General features: G+C 40.0%; 1 protein-coding gene and 1 pseudogene across 2 annotated transcripts in view; both read right to left on the bottom strand.

Moving 5' to 3' along the window:
* HPSE (heparanase) overlaps positions 1–24,860 on the bottom strand; it is a gene marked incomplete at both ends in the record, with an annotated part of 45,255 nt that continues 20,395 nt past the window's right edge. The window contains 9 exons of the mRNA XM_080698064.1: positions 1–160; positions 5,798–5,944; positions 7,861–7,979; positions 11,013–11,127; positions 12,588–12,694; positions 13,371–13,464; positions 13,962–14,009; positions 14,318–14,486; positions 16,335–16,508. Coding sequence (XP_080554190.1) covers positions 1–160; positions 5,798–5,944; positions 7,861–7,979; positions 11,013–11,127; positions 12,588–12,694; positions 13,371–13,464; positions 13,962–14,009; positions 14,318–14,486; positions 16,335–16,508 — 1,133 coding nt within the window. The remainder of the gene's footprint in view (positions 161–5,797; positions 5,945–7,860; positions 7,980–11,012; positions 11,128–12,587; positions 12,695–13,370; positions 13,465–13,961; positions 14,010–14,317; positions 14,487–16,334; positions 16,509–24,860) is intronic.
* On the bottom strand, positions 17,306–17,723 carry LOC308264496 (golgin subfamily A member 7-like; annotated as a pseudogene). Its single transcript has one exon. The product of its transcript is annotated as a golgin subfamily A member 7-like (transcript).

Genomic DNA, 24,860 nt, shown 5'->3' with positions numbered 1-24,860 from the left:
TCATATACAAGCAGCAACTTTAGCATTTCGTATCACAAAAAACCCATATGAGAAAGCCGGCAAGCCTAGCGAACTTCCCGGGCGGAGCGGTTTCTCTGTCAAAGCTGGCAGGGTGTGCTCGTCCACCATCTTCAGAGTCTGACCGTTGAGTTCAACAGATCTGCAAAGAGGGAAGATTCGCCCGAGTCAGCCAAGTCGTGGGAGCCCCTTGAACCCCTACAAAAGTCACGACATATTTTTTTAGGCCAAAAACATTTTTGTGGCAGCTGGTGTCATGTAACTTGCATTTCAACACCACGACAGTGAAGTATTTGGCCTAAATGACCTTTAAACTTCAAGGGTGGAGAAGAGTAGTCAGGACAGAGACTGTATGGCCAAAGAGCCTCAAATACTAAGTGGTCCTTCGCAGCAAATGAGACATGCACAATCTATTCTAGGAAACATGATGGAGGGATCAGAAGGAAAAACATGACATAACTTCTGGGGTTGTCACAACTGGAATTGCTGGAAAAGACGTTGAGCATGTTCTTATGTAAAGGAAATGGAGATACATAGGACAGAACATAAGTTTCATGAATTTAACATAAAATGATAGTCCATGAAATTTTCTAATTGTAACAATGTCCATAAATTCTCTAACTCCCCTCTGCATGTGTTCATTTTCTTATGTTAGGAAGGTATTTTGACAGAGTACATATTGCTATAGTGAAAGAAAACCTTTTTGTTTGTGTAGTACTAGGGATTGAGCTCCGGGCCATTCTACCTTTGAGCTACACCCCTAGCCCAATTTTAATTCTTTATTTTGAAACATGGTCTTTTCTGTGTATTTTAATGTTGAAATTAAAGTTCTAAACTGAATAAAAAATGAAAAAATTCAAGACTAGTATCATTTCCTATATGTTTATTTTAAAAAATTAATGCTTCATAAACTTATCTATGTTAATCTGGTATATTAGCTAATATATATCAGATTAATATAGATTAATTAATAGATTAATATAGATAAGTTCATGAAGCAAAGCTCTAGTCTACTTCAGTTCTACTGATACTTTTATAATCCTAAATTATGCTTATATCTTCATATTTTATCAATATGCTTTTTATACTGTCAGAGTTATATTTAATGTAATGCATGTCATGTATATGGAACACTTCTATATAGTAAGTACTATAAAATATCATATATGATCATAGTTCTTCAGATAAATATAATAAAAGTAACATGATAAATCATAACTATTTTAATATTTTTATATAAATTTGTTCCATCTTTCTATGTGTGTGTATATATATATATATATATATACATATTTACTGATATTCTCTCTCTTTTTTTTGTACTAGAGATTGAACTCAGAGACATTCCACTTCCAACCCTTTTTATTTTGAAACAGGCTCTCACTAGGTTACTGAGAATCTTCCTACATTGCTAAGGCTGGTCTCAAACTTGCGACTGTCCTATTTCAGCCTCCCACGTACTAGTATTAAAGATGTGCACTACCATACCTGGCTCTGTATATATTTTCTTAAGATTTGATTCTTCTTCCCCCAATACATCTTACCTTAATACATTTGTTCACACCATTAAACTATATCACTTAATGGACATACAGGGTCATGCATGGTATGAAGACCTTAGTTTATTAACTTATTTTTTTACCATTGGATAATTTTTTGTTTCTAGGCAGTATTACTGTATTCGTTTCATTTTTTAAGGATCTCTCATTCCCTATCATTGCTAAGGATCAGTGAACAGAAAAATTAGTTTCTTTTTAACCTTGGTTAGATCCTCAGCTCTGGGTCCAGTTACTTGAGACATAGCCATAGCATGCCCATGGCGTGCTGGAGGCTAACAAGCCTGCATTGCAAATGGACTCAACTCACATATATTGGTTTTTATTTTAATGCCTGTATCACAACATTTTTAGATAGGGCAGGAGAGGAAGTATTATGACCATCTTCAGGAAACCACAAACAAAAACAGATCTTAACAATATCTCTAAATGATAGTAGTAAAGTCTGCTCTGCATGAAATCAAAGGTCTTGCAAGAGTACACACAAGTCTAAAGATGGTTTTGGCATGGGTAGTTTCCTACCTCCGTTCAAAGGGAAACTGATTGTTATGAATTAATGAGGCTATGGTCAAGTCAAGAAATGTGGCAAAGTACTATACCATCAGGGTGTGTGTGTGTGTGTGTGTGTGTGTGTGTGTGTGTATATATATATATATATATATATATATATATATATATATATATATACATATTTTTTTTTCGGGTCTGGGGATGGAACCCAGGGACATTTGACCTCCAAGCTACACCCCCTGCCCTATTTTTTATTCTTTATTTTGAAACTGGGTCTCACTGAGTTGCAGAGGGCCTCACTAAGTAGGTGAGGCTGTCTGCGAACTGCGATCCTCCAGGTCTCAGCCTCCCGAATGCTGGGATTACAAGTGTGCGCCACCACGCCCGGCCCATCAGGTTATATTTTTAATGAGCTAAACATATATCTAAAAGAAGCAATAAGTATGCTAAGTGCACACCTAACATACACTGATTATTTCCATATCAGGCTGAGCAATGACCAATGTTGAGTTTGATTTGAGGGTAGCAGTTTATTTTATAATTTTAAGAAAGTAACATGCGGGTAAGAAAATAGAAAACATGCTTGCCAAGTTTCAGATGAAGTGATGCTTTAAAGAATTAGTTAGCAACATACCTGGCAGAATTAGGGATGTTGAGTGAAATTTTATCTAAGAGATAAATCTAATATATTGCTTTTATCATTTTGAATCTCACAATAAAGTTACAATATACCAATAAAAGCATAAGAATATGAAGTCCAGTTTTATGTTAAGATATATCCACTCATTATTTATTAAATAGTTACTACTCAGGACCCTGTATTGGAACTACACAAAAGTTGTTTAATTAAAAATTTATTTATCATTGTTTAACTTTCTGAGGTTAGACTGTGTACTCATCTAACTTATCTGGGATACTTTCTGCAAAATGCAAAGAGAGAAGAGTAGAAGTAATATAGATATTTCAAAGAGAAGTCAGGGGAATAAAACATTTTCCATAATTTCACCAGTTTTCCAATTATAAAGCATGACATACATAATGAGAATGCAACAGAGTCTGGTAAATACAAAAAAGGAGGATCACTGAAGAAATTGGGCATATTTCTTTTGGAGAGAAGACAGTTCAAACATCCTTCAAACATATGAGAGTTATCCTGGAGAAAAAGAGGTACTCAGCATTGCTCCAGATTAGGGGCAGCGCACTCAAATGACCCCAGGCCTGAGGAAGTCACAGATGGGAAAGTGGCAGAACAGGCATAGGACACAGACAGGAAGGGACACGAGAACTAAAGAGCGCAATGACCTGCCGCAAATGAACAACGCCAATGCAGCTCCAGCTATGGAGAAAACAAAGTGTCCGTTTTAAAAGAAAAGCTAGGGAGACTGGGGATGTTACTCACAGGTACAGCATGCACTTGGCATGTCAAAGGTAAGTTCTGTCCACATCTGCATGCATGTGTGCACGTGTACACACACCCACACTGACTCACAACTATAGATTTAGATATTTCAGTAACTTTCAACTTGTCAATGTTAGCAATCAATTAAAAATAAAAATTAACACAGTGCATTCCAACCTCCCCTACCAGAAAAGGGTGGTGGTGGTGGTGGTGGTGGTAATCTTCCAAATTCACTTGTTTATAGGCATGAGGTATAGTTTCCAACCTCTGTTCAAAAGAATAGAACCAAAGCCAGGCACCACTGTGCACACCTAAAATCCTAGTACTCAGGAGGCTGAGACAGGAGGATTATAGGTTCAAGATTAGCCTTGGCAACTTAATGAGACCCTCTTTAAAAATAAAAAAATTAAATAGAGCTGGGGTGTAGCTCAGGGGTAGAATGCCCCTGAGTTCAGTTCAGTCCCCAGTAACACACACATACACATATGTGTGTGTGTGAATAAAACAAAAGTAATAAGTAAAGACTTAGAGAATAACACTGTTTCCCTGAGAGGTTGAGAGTTCCAATTGAGCTCACAAGAATAATCAAGCTGCCGGGTGTGGTGGTGCACACTTGTAATCTCCACACTTGGGAGGCTGAGGCAGGACTATCACATAGGTTCAAAGCCAGCCTCAGCTACTTAGTGAGACTCTCAGCAACTTAGTGAGACCCTGTTTCCAACTAAAATAGAAAATATGTCTGGGAGTATAGCCCAGAGGTAGAAAGCCTCTGGGTTCCACCTCTAGTATGAAAAAGAAGGAGAAGGAGAAGAAGAAGAAAAGAAGGAGAAGAAGATGGAGGAGGAGGAGGAGGAAGAGGAGGAGGAGGAGGAGGAAGAGGAGGAGGAGGAGGAGGAGGAGGAGGAGGAGGAGGAGGAGGATTAAGCTGAGCTGAATGACCTTTGATGGGTGGTTGAACAAAATGGTCTAAGTCACTTGCATCTCAATTATTATAGAAAATCTTTTTCCTTATCAACATCAGACACGACTAGCCGAAGAAGCACTCATTTCAGAAAGGGTAAGAACTTAAATAGAAAAAATTATCAGTTACTTAAAGATGCATCATTTTATAATGGGGGGATGGTAGGTTTAAACAGTAGGAAAATGTTAAGTAAGCCATGATATTTTATAAAACATGTGGCCTATTATTAAGATCTCTAAGGGCTATGTAGAAGGGGGCTTAGAAAACTTGTAGATCCTTCTCTTTTCCCATTAGAAGTTATGTGATTGTAGTTATAGTTAGAGAAAAAAAAAGCACTGGGGGAAAATGAATGAATGGTACCCAATGTTAATGTTTGTCTTGGAGGGTAGGACTTGGAGAAAGCATGCTTGCTGTACCTTCTCACATTCCGATGCTAAAGGCACTGAAATCATACATGGAACATTTACAAAGATGGTGAGAATGTTATAAACTCTATATTTTTGTACCCCACTATAATAGTGATGATGATAAGAGCTCCTACCAACACACACTAAACAGAAATCTTAAAATGTCTACATGCCTAACTCTGTAAGACTCAGCCATTATTTCTTTGTTGAAAATGTGATTTTATAAGATGAATTCTATGATTGATTTTTAAACCCAAAATGTATTAGAACCAACTACTACTAATCCAGAAATGGTACATTTCTGGCCGTTTTTCTTACTTCAATAAAAAATGACTTCAGTGCTGTCAGGAAAATCATACCCAGCTCACATGGCGAGGTAGAACAGTCATAGAGCTGGGCGTGGTGATGCACGCTGGTAATCCCCGGGCTTGGGAGGCAGAGACAGGAGGATTGCACAGGTTCAAAGCCAGATGCGCTGGCTTAAGAGACCCTGTTTCCAAATTAAAAAAAATATAAAATATGTCTGGGAGTGTAGGCCGGAGGTAGAAGGGCTTCCAGAAACCCCAGTAACACCAAAAATGAAAAAAAAAAAAAGAGCAGTCATAGATAAGTATATTTTACTTCAGTAACTGGGTTACCAAACTTTATGTCTTTTCAGAGCAAATGATCTAAATGCAGTGGATTTTGATATATCAAGTCATTTTGAAATATAAACTACCCTCTAAAACAACTGCTAGTTTATATTCACGTCCTCCTGCTTTGGACTCTCAGAGTGAGTTATACTTGCATTGATAAGTATTGATATACAAGCATCCTAAATACTGAGTATGGTTAGAACTTGAAACAGTTGACTTTTGTGTTCTTCTCCCTCCCTATTGAAATTCGATTCTGATACACCCTCCAGTAAATTCATCAGAGATTGAAATGAACAAGGAAAATCACTCACTTGGAGAGTAAGCCATCAGGTCCTGAAGGTTTTACGAGGTACTTATCCACTTGCTTGTTAAATAAGTGATGTGGTAACTGCAAGCGCTTGGTGACGTTATGAAGGTTTAAGGCATACAGAGTTAAGTCCCCTTCCTTATACCTTGGGCTGAAAGCACATGGGTTAATTCAATAAAAGTATTTATCTAATTTAAGCAATTACAAACTAGGTGCAAACATGATCACAAATATTAAGTATTAGTATCCATAATGATGATGGGACCTATTAGTTTTTTTTGTTTGTTTGTTTTGTTTTTTTTTTTTGCGGTACTGGGGATGGAACCCAGGGGCATTCTACCTCCAAGCTACACCCCCATCCCTATTTTTTATTCTTTATTTTGAAACAGGGTTTCACTGAGTTGCAGAGGGCCTCACTAAGTAGTAGCTGAGGATGTCCATGAACCACGATCCTCCTGTCTCAGCCTCCCAAATGCTGGGATTACAAGTGTGTGCCACTGCGTCCGGCTTAGTATCTTTTTTATAATAATATTAAATTTATTATTAGTCCAATTTTAAAAACATAATAAAAATAGTAAACATAATAAAGCATAATAAAATATTGCCCTTGGGGGCTGGAGGAGGTAGAGCACTTGTCTAGAATGCGTGAGGCCCTGGGTTTGATCCCCAGCACTGAAAAAAATTGCTCTTCACACTACCATTTTCTTAACCAGAGCCCTGAGATCTTCACAGCTTTGCCAGACTGAGTTGCTGGAAAGCCAGTTAGCCTTTTTTTTTTTTTTTTTTTTTTGGTGGTACTGTGGTTCCTGGAAGCCCTTGTACCTCGGGCTACACTCCCAGACCTATTTTATACTTTTTTATTTTTGGAAACGGGGTCTCTTAAGCCAGCGCAGCTGGCTTCGAACCTGCGCGATCCTCCTGTCTCCGCCTCCCAAGCGCGGGGATTACAAGCGTGCACCACCACGCCCGGCCTAGACACCCCATTTTTAAGTATAGGAAGGTTAAATGGTAAAAAATAGATTTTGTGGGGTCATGTGAATTCAAATTATGAACCATATAAATGGGATCTGCTCCTAGCTTTATAAAAAGACTGAAACAAACAAGAAAAATAAATCTATTGACACTTTTCATAATTCTTCCATTCCAACCATTCCCCTTCTACTTCTTATCCATACAATTCCCAGTGAGCAGAAGTGGGAAATGGTGGGTGGAATTTTAGCTAGAATTAGTATTTGAGTTTTATTCTAATGGGAATGAAAATTAAGAAAAGGAGAAAATCCCTGAGATTTAGGAACATTTTTGCTACCTAAAGGTAGCATGTAGGGCTTTAAAAGTCTCTATGGTCTCTCAACTGTAGACATTATGGTCCCAACTTTTGAAAATAAGACAGTTCTTGTTATTATTACTCTTCCTTTTTGCTTTTCTTTTTCCTCAGTACTTATCAGATAAATACATATAACTATATATTTACATTAATATTTGTATTTATATTCACTCATAGTCCTTCAATGAATTAGCTCTTCATATAGAAGTAGTTATTTTTTATATTTGTACTGTCCTTATTAATTGAAATTCAGGGTATATTTCCATTATATTTATGACAATTAAAATCATTATATAAATCTTTGTTAGACTGTAAATGCCTATATTTAAGCAATGTTGTCACAGTTAGATTCTGGCATGATATCAATATGAGTGTTAAAAACAACAAGCCAGGCATGGTGGCACACCCGTGGGAGGCTGAGACAGGAGGATCACACCCTTGGGAGGCTGAGACAGGAGGATCGCAGTTTCGAAGCCAGCCTCGGCAGCTTAGTGAGGCTCTCAGCAACTTAGTGAGAACCTGTTTCCAAATAAAATATAAAATAATCCAGGGGTGTACCCCAAAGGTAGAAGGCCCCTGGGTTCCATCCCTAGTACCATAAAAACAACAACAAAAGAACAAGAAAGAATACTGGCGCAGCCTAGACCCACTATTTAGATAGACAGCAATAGGGTGTTAGTTAGGAATTTATATGCTTCTTGGTTATAACCTGAAGGCTGCTTAGAGGTGTGCTTCGTACTTACTGGTTGGTGTTTGTGCAGTGAAGGTACACTCGAACTTTGCTTCTGTCTGGGCCTTTCACACCTGCCATGAACACACTGGTACCCACCAGTTTTTTGAACAGAAGAGAAAGCCAGTAATCCTAATTGTGGTTGGGTAGGGCAGGGACAAAAATGGATATTTATTTACTTTCTTAACAAAATCAGTGGCAAGCAAATGGTTATCCTACAAAGAATGAGACTGTTATCCTAGAAGTACTTAAGTAGGATTCTTTTTCTTAAGTATTTATTTATTTATGCATTGGTAAACGTGACACCATAAATCTGAGGGCAATATCTTGTTTGTTGCTTTTGTCCCTAGAGGACTCAGTAATTCAGAAGGCCATGGCCATTGGAAGACCCATTTTAAGAAGGCAATCCTTGCTAGGTGTGGTGGTACAAACCTGTAATCCCAGTACTTGGAAGGCTAAGACAGGAGGATTGTAGGTTGGAGACTCTCAGACACCTAGTGAGACCTGTTTCAAAAAAAGGGGGGGTGATGGGTCTGGAGGTAGAAGGTAGAATGCCCCTGAGTTCAGTCATCTGTCTGTTTCTCTCTCTCTCTCTCTCTCTCTCTCTCTCTCTCTCTCTCTCTCTCTCTCTCACACACACACACACACACACACACCACACAGAAATCCATTGCTCAGAGAGCTAAAATATTCCTTCCTTTTTATTTAAGAATTTAAAGCTCAAAATTAGAACTTTTGATATACATACTCAAACTCACATACACAAAGACAAGTTTTTGAAATAAAAATTTGGTCTGTTTAAAAGACAATTTTCAAGCCAGGCGTGGTGGTGCACGCTTGTAATCCCAGCATTTGGGAGGCTGAGACCGGAGGATCGCAGTTCGTGGACAGCCTCAGCTGCTTAGTGAGGCCCTCTGCAACGCAGTGAGATACAGTTTCAAAATAAAGAATAAAAAAATAGGGCAGGGGGTGTAGCTCGGAGGTCGAATGCCCCTGGGTTCCAGCCCCAGACCCGCAAAAAAAAAAAAAAAAAAAAGACTAATTTTCTTTAAAACCTTATAGCCCAGCCGGGCGTGGTGGCGCACGCTTGTAATCCCAGCAATTGGGAGGCTGAGACCAGAGGATTACGGTTCGCGGACAGCCTCAGCTACTTAGTGAGGCCCTCTGCAACTCAGTGAGACCCTGTTTCAAAATACAGAATAAAAAATAGGGCAGGAGGTGTAGCTCGGAGGTCAAATCCCCTTGGGTTCCACCCCCAGACCCGCAAAACAAAACAAAACAAAAAAACAAAAAAAAAAAATCCTTATAGCCCTCCTAATAAAGCAATGAATTAGACAATTGTCATTAGCTATCAAGATCAAAAAGTGAGAAAAGCAGACATCATGTGTTTCCTGGTGAAAGAACACAACATGGTCTAGGAAGTATTCTCACAGAAGAAGATTATTCTAGGTTTGTCCCCGTTTATTGGAAACACAAAGGTCAGAGGAGCATGCTAACTGATACGAATAAATTCACCAAAATCCAGGAGGCAGGAGACACTACAGAACAAATGACCTGGTTTCTTTACTTAATAAATTACAATGAACAAAAGATAGGGAGGAGAACTTACAGATGAACAGACTTAAGAGACAACAGCCACATGCGTTATTGAACCTTGTTTGGGTTCTAATGGGAAAAATCAACTATTAGTAGTATTTCAGAAACAAGGAAAACGTAGAACACTGACTAAATGTAAATATTCAAAGATGCCCTAAAGAATTGTTTTTAGAAAACACACATCTTCAAACCCACTTTAGGCCTAAAAGTCAAAGTCATGTTTCTTAGGGCTACATTTCTATTGGCCCTATTTTTAGACATATATACCTTACAGGTGCTATTTTGGATGAAAGGCTACATATCCTGGTTTAGCACCAGATACAGTTGGAGACAGATGGGAAACAAAACTTTTTTCCATAAAAATCTTGAAGATTATTAATGAATAGTCTAAAATAAATATGTAATATTGACTCTTTAAGGTTAAATAAATTATGATTGCATGACACAAAATTTTTTGAAAGTTTGATACCATAGATATTTTAACTTTGTTTTGCTTTGCAAACTCAGTGTGCGCGTGTGCGTGTGCGTGTGTGTGTGTGTGTGTGTTTCTGAGGATTGAACACACAGCCTCATGCATGCTAGGCAAGTGTTCTACTACTGAGCGAACATCCTGAACCCTGCAAAATGGTTTTTCTTTCAATTTTGTTATCTTGTAAAATAAGTCATTAAATTTCAAATTAAAGCCGAGCATGGCAATTTATGCTTATAATCCCAGTACTTGGAAGGCTGAGAGAGGATTACAGGTTCGTGGTGAGCCTCAGCAACTTAGTAACACCCTCCACAACTTAAAGAGACCCTGTTTCAAATTAAAAAATAAAATAGGGCTGGGAGTATAGCTCAAAGGTAGAATGCCCCTGGGTTCAACCCCCAGTACCACAAAAACAATTCAAATTACCCTACCTATGTATGTAACACACACACACACACACACACACACACACACACACACATCTCCACACATACCACATTAAGTTAATCCTGTGATTAACTTTTTTAACACAAGGATTGGAGGTGTCTCAGTGAAACCCTGTCTCATAATAAAAAATAAAAAGGTCTGGGGGTATAGCTCAACAGTAAATACCCCTGAGTCCCTAGTACCACAAAAATAAGTAAATAAAAGTTAATCTTGGCTCTTCATTTCTTCCTTTGAGATACATCAATGTTAAAATGATCTTTAAGGTTTTTGCCAACTTATCATCCCATGGTGTGTGTGTGTGTGTGTGTGTGTGTGTGTGTGTGTGTGTATGTGTGTAAACAGCCATGAGTTTATACCTTGGTATTGGGTATTGGACCCAGAGGCATTCTATTTCTGAGCTACATACTCAGCTCATTTTATTTTTTATTTTGAAACAGCTCTCACTAAGTGGCTGCGGGCCCTGCTGAGTTGCTGAGGCTGGCCTCAAGCCTGCCATCCTCCTGTCTCAACTTCCCAAGTACTGGATCACCGACATGCACCACCACAGCCAGATGTTTATTAAGAAGACTGACGATGAGTATGGGAAATTAGCACCGGGGGCCCCGCGCATACTTCCATCTACTCATGAAAACAGAAACACACATGTCACTTACGGGGAGGGGTTCGAAGTTTTCGTCCACTAGGTGGTAGTTTCCTGCTCCAAAAAGCACCTGCCTCATCACCACTTCTATGCCCATTCGAGCTGACAGGCCCAGTTTATCCAGCCACCTGGGACAGAGAGACACCAGCTTTCTTCAGGTTTGCAAAAACAATCACCCGGTTCTACTAACACACGATTCTGATCTATTCCTCTGTGGGAGGATCTAACAGGAAACCAGAAGAGTGACATTAATTACAAATGGACCATTTCAATGAATGGCGACAACGTCGGCAAAGCAGAGTAGACCAAGTCCCACCCCTGCAGGCCAGTCCTCATCCTGAAGCTACCCCCGACACCCAGGACGAGGGCTGAAGACTGGGCTGCAGGCAGCGGAGGTGAAAATGTGCAGCAGGCGGACTCGCAACCGCACCAGTGTGAGCACCTCCTCCTCTCGCCCCATCACCTGCAGCCAAGTCTTTAGTTAATGGCAGACATCTCTGCTCCTTTCTCTATTCTTTATGCCCCTGTGAACATAAAGGATTGGTGCTTCATCCTAGGATTATAATAATCATAATAGTGGGGGGATAAGGATGGGAGAGGAAAGAGAAGCACCTCAATCTGAGGATACAGAACTAGACTAAGAGAACCGAGAGAGCTGTAAAGCAGTCACGTCTGCAGTGTTGGATAATGAGATGATTTATAAGTCCTTTTTTGTTGTTGTTGTTTTTTTTTTTTTTTTTTGGTGCTGGAAATGAACCCAGGGGCATTCTACCTCTGATCTACATCCCATTTATTTATTTATTTATTTATTTCCTTTTCTTTCTTTCTTTCTTTCTTTCTTTCTCAGTTCTGGGGATGGAACTCAGGGGCATTCTACCTCCAAGCTATACTCTCAGCCCTATTTTTTTATTCTTTATTTTGAAACAGGGTCTCACTGAGTTGCAAAGGGCCTCACTAAGTAGCTGAGGCTGTCTGTGAACCGCGATCCTCCTGTCTCAGCCTCCCAAATGCTGGGATTGCAAGTGTGTGTCACCGTGCCCGGCTCTATTTCATTTTAAACAGGGTCTTACTAAGTTGCTGGGGGCTTTGCTACGTTGCTGAGGGCCTTGCTAAATTGCGGAGGTCGGCCTCCAACCTGTGATCCTTCTATCTCAGCCTCCCACGTGCTAGAATTACAGGCATGTGCCACCATGCTGGCTAGTAAGTCTTTAAATTCATCCCTTTTGGTGTGACCTCCTGTCTTAGTCTCTCCACTATTAAGGGAACCCTACTACAGCTAGAAACACTAAGTGTCCATTTCAGAGCCAAGCTCTGGGTGCATTCTTTTACAATGAGCTTCTTTAGAGGGAGGACTTCTTTGGCATATTTATAGGCCATAATTAAGGAAGAAATTTCCTAAAACAATCCACCTTTACAAGGATTAATTTGAGACACCTGCTGAAGATGTCCAACAAGCTTTAACAACTCATTTTCATGCAAAATCTGGTACGGAGACTGGTGCTCAGCCACAAAAACTGCCTTTGACTGACATCACTCAGATAGAGAATGACTGCCGCCCAACCCCTGAGGCCGGTACAAGTTCACTCACATAAAGCCAGCCGCAAAGGTGTTGGACAGCAAGGGCGCTCCGCCTCCGTAGGCCGAGCTTGTTTCTCCCAGCCAGACCTTCTTTTTGGGCGTCGTCTCCTCAACCACCTACAGGACAGGAAGGGCCCCAGAATAAGTGCAAATGAGCTGAGCAACGTGGTGTTGAGGTGAACAGCACTCAAGCCCTTGTGCTCCCAAACCCAGCTATGCTGTGCAGTTACAAAATAAGGTCATAGTCATTTAGGTCTTGGGCAATTTTCTTTTACTGGAATACTAGGGTGTGGAAGGAATAGAAATAAATCCATTATGATGGTCAATGGGAGTTAACTGAAAAACTACTGAAAGTATTTTATTTTATTTTATGTTATTTTTTTGTGGTACTGGGGGTGGAACCCAGGGGCTTTTCTATCTCCAGGCTATACTCCCAGACCTATTTTATATTTTATTTGGAAACAGGGTCTCACTAAGTAGCTGAGGCTGACTTTGAACCTGTGTGATCTTCCTGTCTTAGCCTCCCAAGCGCTGGGATAACAAGCGTGCACTACCACGCCTGGCAGTATTTTAAATTTCTAAACAACATATATGGGTAAAAGCCAATGGTGAGGAGAAAACCAAGAGTGAATAAAACATACTGTTGTTCTCTAAAATTAGAAGAACATGTAAATATACAAATATATATGAATATAAATATATATTTATAAATATATATTATATATATAATGTAGAACTAGACTACAAAATAAGGGCTCTGGTTTTATAGAAACAATTTTATAAAGACTATTACCTGGAAAATTTTTTGCACGGATGAAATAAAAGTGTCCAGCACATCAGGGTTTAGAAAGTCTTCTTTGGTAGCAATGCGTCCATTCAAATAGTAGCTAAATTATTCAGAAAATGTTCAAAAAATAGTAAGTCTTGAGTCGATTGCCAATCTTATTCTCCTTCCTACCTTTCTCATCACTATTATGAAATAAGGCAGAAGTTCTATGAGAGAAGGACCCAGATGGAGCAGGGGTGGGAAGAGACAGTTCTATCTAAACAACTAGAAATCCGTTCCTCTGTCTTAAGAGACAGCTATGGTGCAGGCACTCTGTTTGGGGTTACCCGTTCCTTGGCTAGGAATTAGTGTTAGCTACTTATTCCCTGAGTTCATTAGCAGTATATCTTAGTCTTTAGAGAAAGCAACAATTTATTTACAACAACATTACATTTTTTGTTAGTATTAAAATACAGTACAATGCTACTTGAGATACTATTTGTTTCTTATTTGAACTCTAAAGCCAATTAGCAGTTAAGAGGAAATAACCTTTTGAAAACTGGTGATAAGTAAAACTAGCATTAATTTCCTAGGAGTAAGAACAGGAGACACACTTACTGATGCCACGTGACCGAGTCAATTGCGTCTCCACCAGCCTTCAGGAAACTAGAACAAACATTCCATCTGTTAGCACTTAGTCCTCATACATATGCACGGTGTTTGCAAGGGAGTTTTGTTCCCTAGAAATGGCTGGCTACTGCATTAGAATCAAACACCAACTTCCTAATTATAACAAGTCTTATCATAGGTACCAGCTGTCCCAGAATCCTTGGTATTCTGAGCCAGTGTTTCCTCTTTTGGTCAACCAGGTGGTCAGGCAGCAAGTTGTTTAGTAACATGGAGACAATTGAATTTTCCATCAGAGAGGAGCATTTATTTTTAAGAAAAGTTGATCTGTATCCTCTAGCTCTTACCTCCTCAGCATTTTAACTGTCTTTCCCCGAGGCTGACCAACATCAGGACCATAGAGTTTCGCAGTTTTGAAAGTGGACTTTCCTAGAAGTTTATGCAACTCAATAAAGTCTTCTCCTAACTGTAGCCCATCAATAAAAATACCAGCCTTCTTCCAGTAACTGTTAGGTTCTGAAAGACAACAATTCTCAAATTAATAACTTACCTAGACATTGTTTGTTTGTTTGCTTATCATTTTGTGGGGGGCTGGGGTTGAACCCAGGGGCATTCTACCCCTCAGCTGCACTTCCAGCTCTATTTTATTTTTTATTTGGAAACTGTCTCACTAAGTTGCTGACAGCCTCACTAAATTGATGAGGCTGGCTTTGAACTTGTGATCCTCTTATCTTAGCCTCCCAAGGACTATGTCACCATGCCCAGCTGACATTGTTTGTTTGTTTATTTACTTTTTGTGGTGCCAGGGATTGGACCCAGAGACATTCTACCTCTGAGCTACACCTGAAGCCCTAGTTTTAATTTCTTATTTTGAAACATGGTCTCACTAAGTAGCTGAGGCTGGCTTTGAACCTGTGATCCTACTGTATCAGTCTCCCAAGGACTAGGATTGTTTATTTAAAAGTAAACAGACAACTGGGTGTGGTGGTGCATTCTAGTAATCCCAGTATTTGGAAGGGTGAGACAGGAGAGTTGTAGGTTCACTGCCAGCCTCAGCTACTTAGTGAGGCCCTCCGCAACTTAGTGAGACTCTGTTTCAAAACTGAGAATAAAAAATTGGGCTAGGGGTATACTCAGAGGTATGATGCCCCTAGGTTCTATCCCCAGTTCCACACACACACAAAAGCAAACATACAGTAATATATAAGTGCAACTTTTTCCAAATTACCACTTAGAATCCAAAATTAAAAAAAGTAAAACAAAACCCCCATAGCTGGGCATGGTGGTGCATGCCTGTAATTTCAGTATTTGGGAGGCTGAGACGGAAGGATTTCAAGTGTGAGGTCAGTCTTAACAACATAGTGAGACTCTCAGTAATGTAGCGACCCTGTTTAAAAACAAAGAATAAAAAATAAACAAAGGGCTGGAGGTATAGCTCAGAGGTAGAAAGACTCTGGGTTTAATCCTCAGCAAAACACACACACACACACACACACACACACACACACACACACACACACACACTAAAATCTCCATTTTAAGAAGATATTCCAGCCAGATGTGGAGCACATGCCTGTCATCCCAGTATTTAGGAGGCTGAAAAAAAGACAAATCAATATTTGGAAAATCATCTGTGTTCAGTATTTAGTAACAGAATTTACTTAAAGCCAAAGACTGGGCAGGAGGAAGGCATTTAATACCCAGCACAGTACCTGACATATGTAGCATGTGCTTATCATATTATTACGTTTCATTTTTCTATTCCATTGGCTAAAGTATAGAAAAGCACTATCAATATGTTTTGACATATTGATATTAACACAACACTCTAATCATTAACACTCTAGTTAAAATTTATAAGTTCTTTTGCACTCAGTGGAGGAGCTGCTCAGGAATCTGGCATGAGTAGTACTGTAGACTGGCAATTTCTAGACAGTTTGAGCATGTGATGAAGGTTGGGACAGGATTGCTGGGAATAACTCACAGGTTGAGAAACAGAGAAAGGAGGGGGAGAGTAAAAAGAAGCTGCCTGCTTCACAGTTTAGCTGAGTCCATCCTGCTAAGCATAATAGGTTTTAAGAGATTCTGAAAATCTCAAGGGAGCCTGGGAGTTGGCAAGGTTGCTGGACCCAGTATTTTTTTTTTTTTAACCTTAGATATAAAAACTGGGATTAGCAATAGGTTCTGGGAAGTATAAAGGAGGTTTTTTTTCCTACACAGTGTTTCAAAAGCTGTATTGTCCAACACCTGCAAGATTGTGCCCAGGAGAGAAGTATATTTGCTAATATTCAGAAAAAGGCATAAAAAGAAACACACAATCCCAAGGACTCTCTTTACCAATGAAATGTTCCCAGAAATGCTTACCATTGCCTAGTTCCCAAGAAATGTTGTAACCTCTGGAAGAGCAGTAGTCCAGGAGCAGCTGAGCATTGGAGCTGTTCCACTGTAGATCGGCTGTTCTTAGTAGTGCATTTAGACCAAAGATCAAGTTCAATCCCGAGCAGTTTGCAAAAGTATACAGCATATCCACTGAGCTTCCTGAAAGAAAAATGTTACCATTTGATGGTTATATTAGCTCTACCCTCCACACTTGCTTTTCACAATGAGATACTATTCCTTTTTTTTTTTTTTTTTTTAATTGGTGGTACTGGGGTTCCTGGAAACCCTTCTACCTCCGGGCGACACTCCCAGATCTATTTTATACTTTTAAAATTTGGAAACAGAGTCTCCTAAGCCAGCGTGGCTGGCTTCGAACCTGCGTGATCCTCCTGTCTCTGCCTCCCAAGCGCAGGGATTACAAGCGTGCGTCACCACGCCTGGCAGATTTCTTTTTCTAAATCAAAAGTTTCAGTCCTAGTAAGTAAAAAAAAAAAAAAAAAAAAAAAAAAAAAGTAAATTAAAAAACATCTAACTCAAGACAGGCAAGGTGGTACATACTTGTAATTCCAGTAGTTGGGGAACAGACAGGATTTCAGGTTCAAAGCCACATATTGAGACCCTTAACAACTTAATGAGACCCAATAAACACACACCCCAAAAAAGGAAGACTTTGTGCTGGGCTGACCAGCTGTATATTTTATTACATTGCTCTGAATTTAAAAAGTGAAATGCTTCATTGTGTTCTTTCTGAAACGGATCAGAAGATTAGAGAGTCCTACACAATTTGGAGACTCAAAGTGGATGCTGAGCGACTAGAAGTCACTCGTTAAAGGGCACCATGGCTCTGGCAGCAGATACAAAGAAATGACCCTCCGGAGAGGAGGTAGGGACACTCTGTGTTCGGGCAGTGGGTAGATGAGGGTCCCAGCTGGAGGTGGAATCTTTAATTCTATGGTTTATCTTCTACTGCTCATGCCTCTGTCTTCATAAATTGTAATTTCAATAACTCCAAGTCCTCTCTCCATGAGGTCTGTCAGGAGGAGGCCTTGGGGAGCGTATTATCTTCTCATTCTATTCTTGAATATATTTGGAGACTTTCTTCAGGACCTTTTCCTAGTGGGTTTCCATGCACAAAACGATGGTATGTGTCGTTAAACACACCAAGCAGCCTTCAAGGTATCACTTGCCCCCAAGCTTCTCTGCTTCTGCATAAAGGTTATTTTCAGTTTGAACGATTTCAGTCCGGTTCTGCAGCTCTGCGGGGAACTTGGTCTGGAACTGGCAGCATGTGCCACTGCTGTAGTCTCCCTGAATGAATACCTTCTTGGACATCGGCGCCTGCTGCGGCCTCACGGCAAGGACAGGACCAACCATGCCATGCTGTCATGGCAGGCCTCTGGCTACTATACTTCCCAGGCCCCGTGCCGCCCTTCATACCAGAAATTCTGGTTGGGCACTTAGGTTTTGCTCAGATGACTGCAGGTGAATTGGGAAAACTACAATATATGACTTAGTGCTCAACAAGCATAGGCCAGACTACTGTTAGAATAAACCTCATCTTACATAATCTAAATCTCTGCTCATAAACTCAATTACAAAGTATTTTGGTGATTTTAATTATATTTGAAACAGTTTTTTAAAATTCCCAAATGATTTATTCACTTAAAATAAATAGAATTTAACATTTAAAAAAAAATGGCCTACTAGGGCTATCCAAACTATGTGCCAAGGTGTCCTGTGTGTGGTCACAAGAGTTAGCAAATAGAAGTACAGGACACCTAGCTAAATTTGAACTTCAGGTAGGTAATGAGCCATTTCCAGGATATGTCCTGTTCAATAGTTGAAGTGTTTAATGCAACAAAAGAAAAAGATTACTGTTTTCTATCTGAAATTCAAATCTAACCAAGCCACTGTGTTCACAAAGGCACTGCAGGATCTTTTAAGTTTGCAAAGGAAAACCATTTGACCTTTGCTGGCCATAAAAAGAACTATTATTAGCAGGCTGTTTTGACCTAGCAACTTAATAATCAACGCTCAGATATTTTGCTGGATGTGGTAGCATACACCTATAATTCTTGCCACTCAAGAGGCTGAGGCAGGAGGACCACAGTTTGAGGCCAGCATGGGCAACTGAGATCCTGTCTCAAAAATAAAATAAAAAGGGCTGGGATGTAGCTCGGTGGCAGAGCATTTGCCTTGCATGTGCAAGGTGTTCGGCTCAATCTCCCATAACACACACACACACACACACACACACACATGTCTTTTTCTTATAGCCTCAGTATACCATTAAAAAAAAATTACAGAGATCTGGGCATGGTGGCACACGCTTGTAATCCCAGCATTTGGGAGGCTGAGACAGGAGGATCCTGGTTCGCAGCCAGCCTCAGCTACTTAGTGAGGCCCTCTGCAACTCAGTGAGACCCTGTTTCAAAATAAAGAATAAAAAAATAGGGCTGGGGGTGTAGCTCAGAGGTCAAATGCCTGTGGGTTCCATCCCCAGTATCGAAAAAAAAAAAAAATTACAGAGGAGTCATGTGTGGTGGTACATGTCTATAATCCCTGTACTTGGAAGGGTAAAACAGGAGGATTGCAGATTTGAGAATAGCTTCAGTAAGCAGTGAGACTCTCATCAACCTAATGAGACCCTGTTTCCAAATAAGAAATGAAATTGAGCTGAGGGTATATTTCCAAGGTAGAATGCCTCTGGGTTCAAACATCTCCAGTAACACACACACACACACACACACACACACACACACACACACACACACTTATAAAGACACTAAGTACTGTAAAGTTTGGAAACTTCTGTACTCTATACTCTTATCTTTTAGCTAGTTTATAAATTAATTTTTTTAAAATGGCAACAATATAATTTTAAGTCCTCATGATTTTGTGCATATTTTAAGAGCCACTTGTTAAACAGTAAGTCACCCTTGAACTCTCTCAGTCAAAACAGAATAAAACAAAATACCCTCTAGCTTTCTGGTACACCTATACCCAATCACCTTAAAGGTGGCTTTACTTTTGTTTCTAGTCTCTGGCCTAATTATTGAGGTAACCACAGCAAAGCAATCCTAATTTGAGACTTCTAATAAAGGCTGCTGGACAGTTACAACACTAGAGAGCTACCTTAGGTGTTGTATTAGTCAGCTTTTCATTGCTATGACAAAACACCTAAGAAAAACAACTTAAAGAAAATAATGTGTTGTTGGATCACAGAGTCAGAGGTTTCAGTCCATAGTTGCTTGGCCATTGTCGTGGGCTAGTGAAGAGACAGAGCATCGTGGTGGGTACAGAAGAGCAAAGCTGCGTGCTTTATAGCAGACAGAAACAAGATAGAAGGGAAAGGAAGAGGCTAAGGACAAGGCACACCCTTCAAGACACACTCCCAATGACCCACCTCTTCCAACTAGGCCCCACCTCCTAGAATTTCCACAACCTCCAATAGCACCACAGCTGGGGACAGTTGTCAACACAGGAGCCTTTGGGGGATAGTCCAGATCTGAATTATAGTAGGTGTGGTGGTATTTGCAGTGTCACCCACTTCCACAGAACTAGAGTGTCAGACATTAGGGTCTGAGATGCTCTGGCACCCCACTGGATCTTAGAGCCACAGCTTAAGACAGCACAGAGCTGGGTGTGGTGGTGCATACTTGTAATCCCAGATCTTGGGTTGCTGAAACAGAAGGATTCCAGATTTGAGACCAGTCTCGGCAACTTAGCGAGAACCTGTTTCAAAATAAAAAACAGAAAATAGATCTGGATGTGTAGCTCAGAGATACATTTGAACCTTGAGTTCAAATCCTGTACCCCCCCCCAAAAAAAGCATGATAGAGTATGGGACCGCCAAGCCTACCCCAAATCTCCACCCTCATTTTCTGTGAGGAAACCAAGATCCAAACAAGGTAAATGCTTCACCCAATCTCTAATGGTAGTGTCATCAGTAGAGCCTATTATGAAGGGGTGACTTGACTGTCTTAGTTACACTTGTATTGTGGGCTTACATTTGTAAATTTATGTGGAAAGTGCCCTGGGTCAGTGCTATAATCTTAAATGTCCCCTAAAAGCCCCATGTGTTGAAGGCTTTGTCCCCAGGCTGGTGTGATTGGGAGGTGGGGCCTAGTGGAAGGTCTTTAGGTCATTAGCGGCATGTGCCTGAAGGGGATTGTAGGACCCCGGTTTCTTCTCTTGCTTTCTCTTCTGCTTCCTGGCTATAGAGTGAACAGATCTGCTCCCAGACATTGCATCCGGCACCCACGCTCAGAGGCCTGAAAGCAATGTGTCTGCCCAGTCATGGGCTGGAACCTCTGCAAACATGAGCCAAAACAAACCTCTTCTCTGTATATGTTTATTTTCTCGGATATCCATTACAGTGATGGCAATATCTTTGTCCTGTAGAACCCCAAACTGTGGATCTACAGACCTGGAACAAGCCCCATCTCATCCTGCTCCACAGAACCAGTGCTGAGGCGACACACATGAAAGCTATTCGTAAACCATAAAATACCCTTACAGATCTGAAATACTGTTATTGCTTAGCCCCTTTACAAAGAGGCATTTTCAGAAAGTCTGGAATGCTTACATTCTAGAGAACTTATCCAGTTTGTACTTATATTTCCTCTATTTCTTTGTTCTTTTAAATATACTTGGAATTTATGTAGCTTGAAATTCTATTATATATTCCCTATAACATAATAAGCAGTAAGATCTCCTAGAATAAAGGCTATATATTTCTTCTTTTCTTTTTCCTTTGGTAATAGGGATTGAACCTGGGGGAATTCTACCTCCAAGCTACACTCCCACCCCTTTTTATTTTTTAATTTGAATTAGGATCTCACAAAGTTGCTAGGCTGGCCTTGAACCTGTGATCCTCCTGTCTTAGCCTCCCAGTTGCTGGCATTATAGGAGCACAAAACCGCACCTATGTAAAGCTACGTATTTCTGAGTTCAAATCCACTAAAAGAAGAAGAGGAAGAAGAGGAGGAGGAGGGCCATCCAATCTACTTCTTCCCCTGAATAGAAAATGCAGTGAGAAAACTTACTACGGGGATGAAGACAATCTAGATGACACATTATAAAACTGCAACTGACTCTTTCCCCTGCAGTGTACCATGTAAATATGCATGAAGGTGTAAAGCATCCACTTCAGGATGGAGCGCTAATGTGGAAGAGTGGAGTGATGGGAGAGGTGGAGCCAAAGGAAAGCAAGCATTAGCTTATTAAACATGATTAATGTAATAAGGGACTCCTCCTCTCTGCACACACCCAGAATCACATCTGTAACATGGCTGCTCTTTCCTGCCCAACAGGTTTACAGTATGAGTCTACTTTCTCATGACGAAGGTTTTGTCATCTTCTGTTTAAGTACAACACATCATCTGAGAGGACCTGTACTAGAACTCACCTGTATCTTACGAGACACCTGTCTTAAGGGGGCAGGCACTAACGATTAGCACATCTCTGCCACAACAGACTATCTCTTTCTAGTATGCTGTCCCCCAAGTCTCTTAGCCATTGCTAACATGAGCTGTGGATTAGGAACAATGTGTGGGAACAACTATTGGCTTTTGAGATATTTTCCACTATAATAAGCAAGTGCCCAGACCAAACATATCTATGTATCTATGACATACTGATTAAAATTGAGAATTTCAAACCTGGGTCAGATGCTTTCTAACACAAATCAAATACCTCTATTTGTTATACATTTTAACATTGCCAACAGAGTGGCTGGAGTTATGCTAACCCAGTTGCATAGTTAGCAAAGGAAGCTGTTCCCCTGCTTTAGGAACTCTGAAAGACCAAGTCCACAGGCAAGTAAAGATGTTGGGTACCTTGGTATCAGAAAGGTCATGTGAGTTAGCAAAGCTTTTTAGAGAACTGAAGATAAACTGACAAAATGTTTAACATGACCTCCCAAATTGAGAATCCACTGATTACTAAATACCATGAGATCTTCTCCTAGTATGCCTCTATCATGTTTATTACAAATGAGACCTTACTACTCTCTATCTCTGGTACTTTGTTATTTCTTTAAAGGAAAATGAAATGGCCCCTGCCTTATGCCAAATTTCTTATTTGTTTGTTTTGGTGGTACTAGGGATTGAACACAGGGCCAGTCTACATACAAGCTATACCCCAGCCCAATTTAATTTTTCATTTTGAAACAAGGCCTAAGTTGCTAAGGGTCTTGCTAAATTGCTGAGGCTGTCATTGAATCTGTGATCCTTCTGTCTTAGTCTCTCAAGTACTAGAACTAGAGGTGTGCATCAACATTTCTGACTTATGCCACCTTAAATTAAATTATAAATTGTGTTTATTAAAATGTCAGAGTAGCCGGGTGTGGTGGCACACACTTGTAATCCCAGTACTTGGAAAGCTGAGACTGAAGGATCCTGTAGGTTCGAAGCCAGTCTCAGCTACTTAGTGAGGCTCTCAGCAACTTAGTGAGACTCTGTTTCCAAATAAAATATAAAATAGGTCTGGGAGTGTAGACTAGAGGTAGAAAGCCTCTGGTTCCTATCCCCAATACCACACACACAAATAACAACAACAACATGTCAGATTAGGCAGGTGTGGTGGTGCACGCTTATAATCCCAGCATTTGGGAGGCTTGTGCAGTTCATGGACAGCCTTTGCAAATCAGTGAAACCCCGTTTCAAAAAAATAAATAATAAAAAATAGGCCTGGAGCTGGAGCTCCAGAGGTAGAATACCCCTAGGTTCCATTCCCAGTACCTCCCCCCAAAAAAAGCCAGAGTAGTGTCCCCTCTTCTAAGATTACAAAAACCAGGGTTGGGGGCTGAGGTCTGTGATAGTGTACTTGCTTAGCATGTATAAGGGCCTGGCCTCCTTCTCCAGTACTGTAAAGAGACAAACAAAAAACCAAAACCAAACAAAACACAAAAAATAGTTCAGAGGACTACATTAGCTATTACCACATAAGCTGTTTTCTATTTCTTACATATCATATACACACATATAATCCATCGGATGCACTGCAATCCAATTAGTAAATTTAACAATAAATAATATACTTTAAATACAGTAGAAGGATGCCCCTGCAATATTGTAGGTTTGGTTCTAGACCACTACAAAAAAGCAAATAACATGATAAAATGAGTTATATATTTTTTGGTTTTCCACTACATGTAAAAGTTATGTTTTATGTCATATTGTAGCATGTACGTACCTTAACTTAAAATGTTTTATTGATAAAAAATGCTAATAACCCAAAGCCAGGAGTGGTGACACACACCCAGTGCTTGGGAAGCTGAGACAAGAGGATTTCAGATTTAAGAACAGCCTCAGCAACTTAGTGAGACGCAGTTTCAAAATAAAAAATAAATAGGGCTGGGGTATAGCTCAAAGTTAGAATGTCCCTGGGTTCAGTCCACAGCAACACACACACACACACACACACACACACACGATTATCTGAGCTTTTAGCAAGCTATAATCTTTTTGCTGATGGAGGGTCTCATCTTGTCATTGATGGCTGTTAAGAGATCGGAGTGGTGATTGCTGAAGGCTGGGGTGGCTGTGGCAATTTTTTAAACTAAGACAACAATGGAGTTTGCCACATCACTTGATTCCTCCTTTCATGAAAGATTTCATGGTAGCACATGATGTTGTCTGATAACATCTTACACAGAGAGGAAGCTCTTTAAAAATTGGAGTTAACCGGGCATAGTGGCACATGCTTGTAATCCCAGCATTTGGGAGGCTGAGACTGGAGGACTGTGATTTGCAGACAGCCTCAGCTACTTAGTGAGGCCCTCCACAACTTAGTGAGACCCTGTTTCAAAATAAAAAAATAAAAAATAGGGCAGGGGGTGTAGTTCGGAGGGCAAATGCCCCTGGGTTCCATCCCTAGACCGGCAATAAATAAATAAATAAATAAATAAATAAATAAATAAATATAAAAAAAATTGGAGTTGGTTCTCTCTAACCTTTTCTACTTTTTAAAATCAACTAAATTGATATAGTATTCCAAATCCTTTTTTGTTATTTCAACAGAGTTCACAACATCTTCATTAGGACTAGATACTATTTCAAGAAATCACTTTGTGTATCCATTATAAACAACTTCATATCTGTTAAAGTTTATTTATGAGATTGCAGTAATTCAGTCACATTTCTTTCTTTTCTTTTCTTTCTTTCTTTCTTTTTTTTTTTTTTTTGTGGTACTGGGGATGGAACCCAAGGGAATGCTACCTCTGAACTATATCCCCAGCCCTATTTTTTATTCTTTATTTGAAACAGGATTTCACTGAGTTGCAAAGGGCCTCACTATGTAGCTGAGACTGTCCACGAACCGAGATCCTCCTGTCTCAGCCTCCCGAATACTGGGATTATAAGTGTGCGCCACCATACTCAGCTCTTCCATCTTCATTTCTAATTCCAGTTCTCTTGCTACTTCAGCCACATCTGAAGTCGTAAACTCCTCAAAGTCATCAATAAAGGTGGGAATTAATTTCTTCTAAACTTTCAAACTCTTATTAAT

This window comes from Muscardinus avellanarius (genome assembly GCF_963383645.1).
Source record: "Muscardinus avellanarius genome assembly, chromosome: 6".
In the NCBI taxonomy this organism is placed as follows: domain Eukaryota; kingdom Metazoa; phylum Chordata; class Mammalia; order Rodentia; family Gliridae; genus Muscardinus; species Muscardinus avellanarius.
This window is presented reverse-complemented; position numbering and strand designations above follow the sequence as displayed.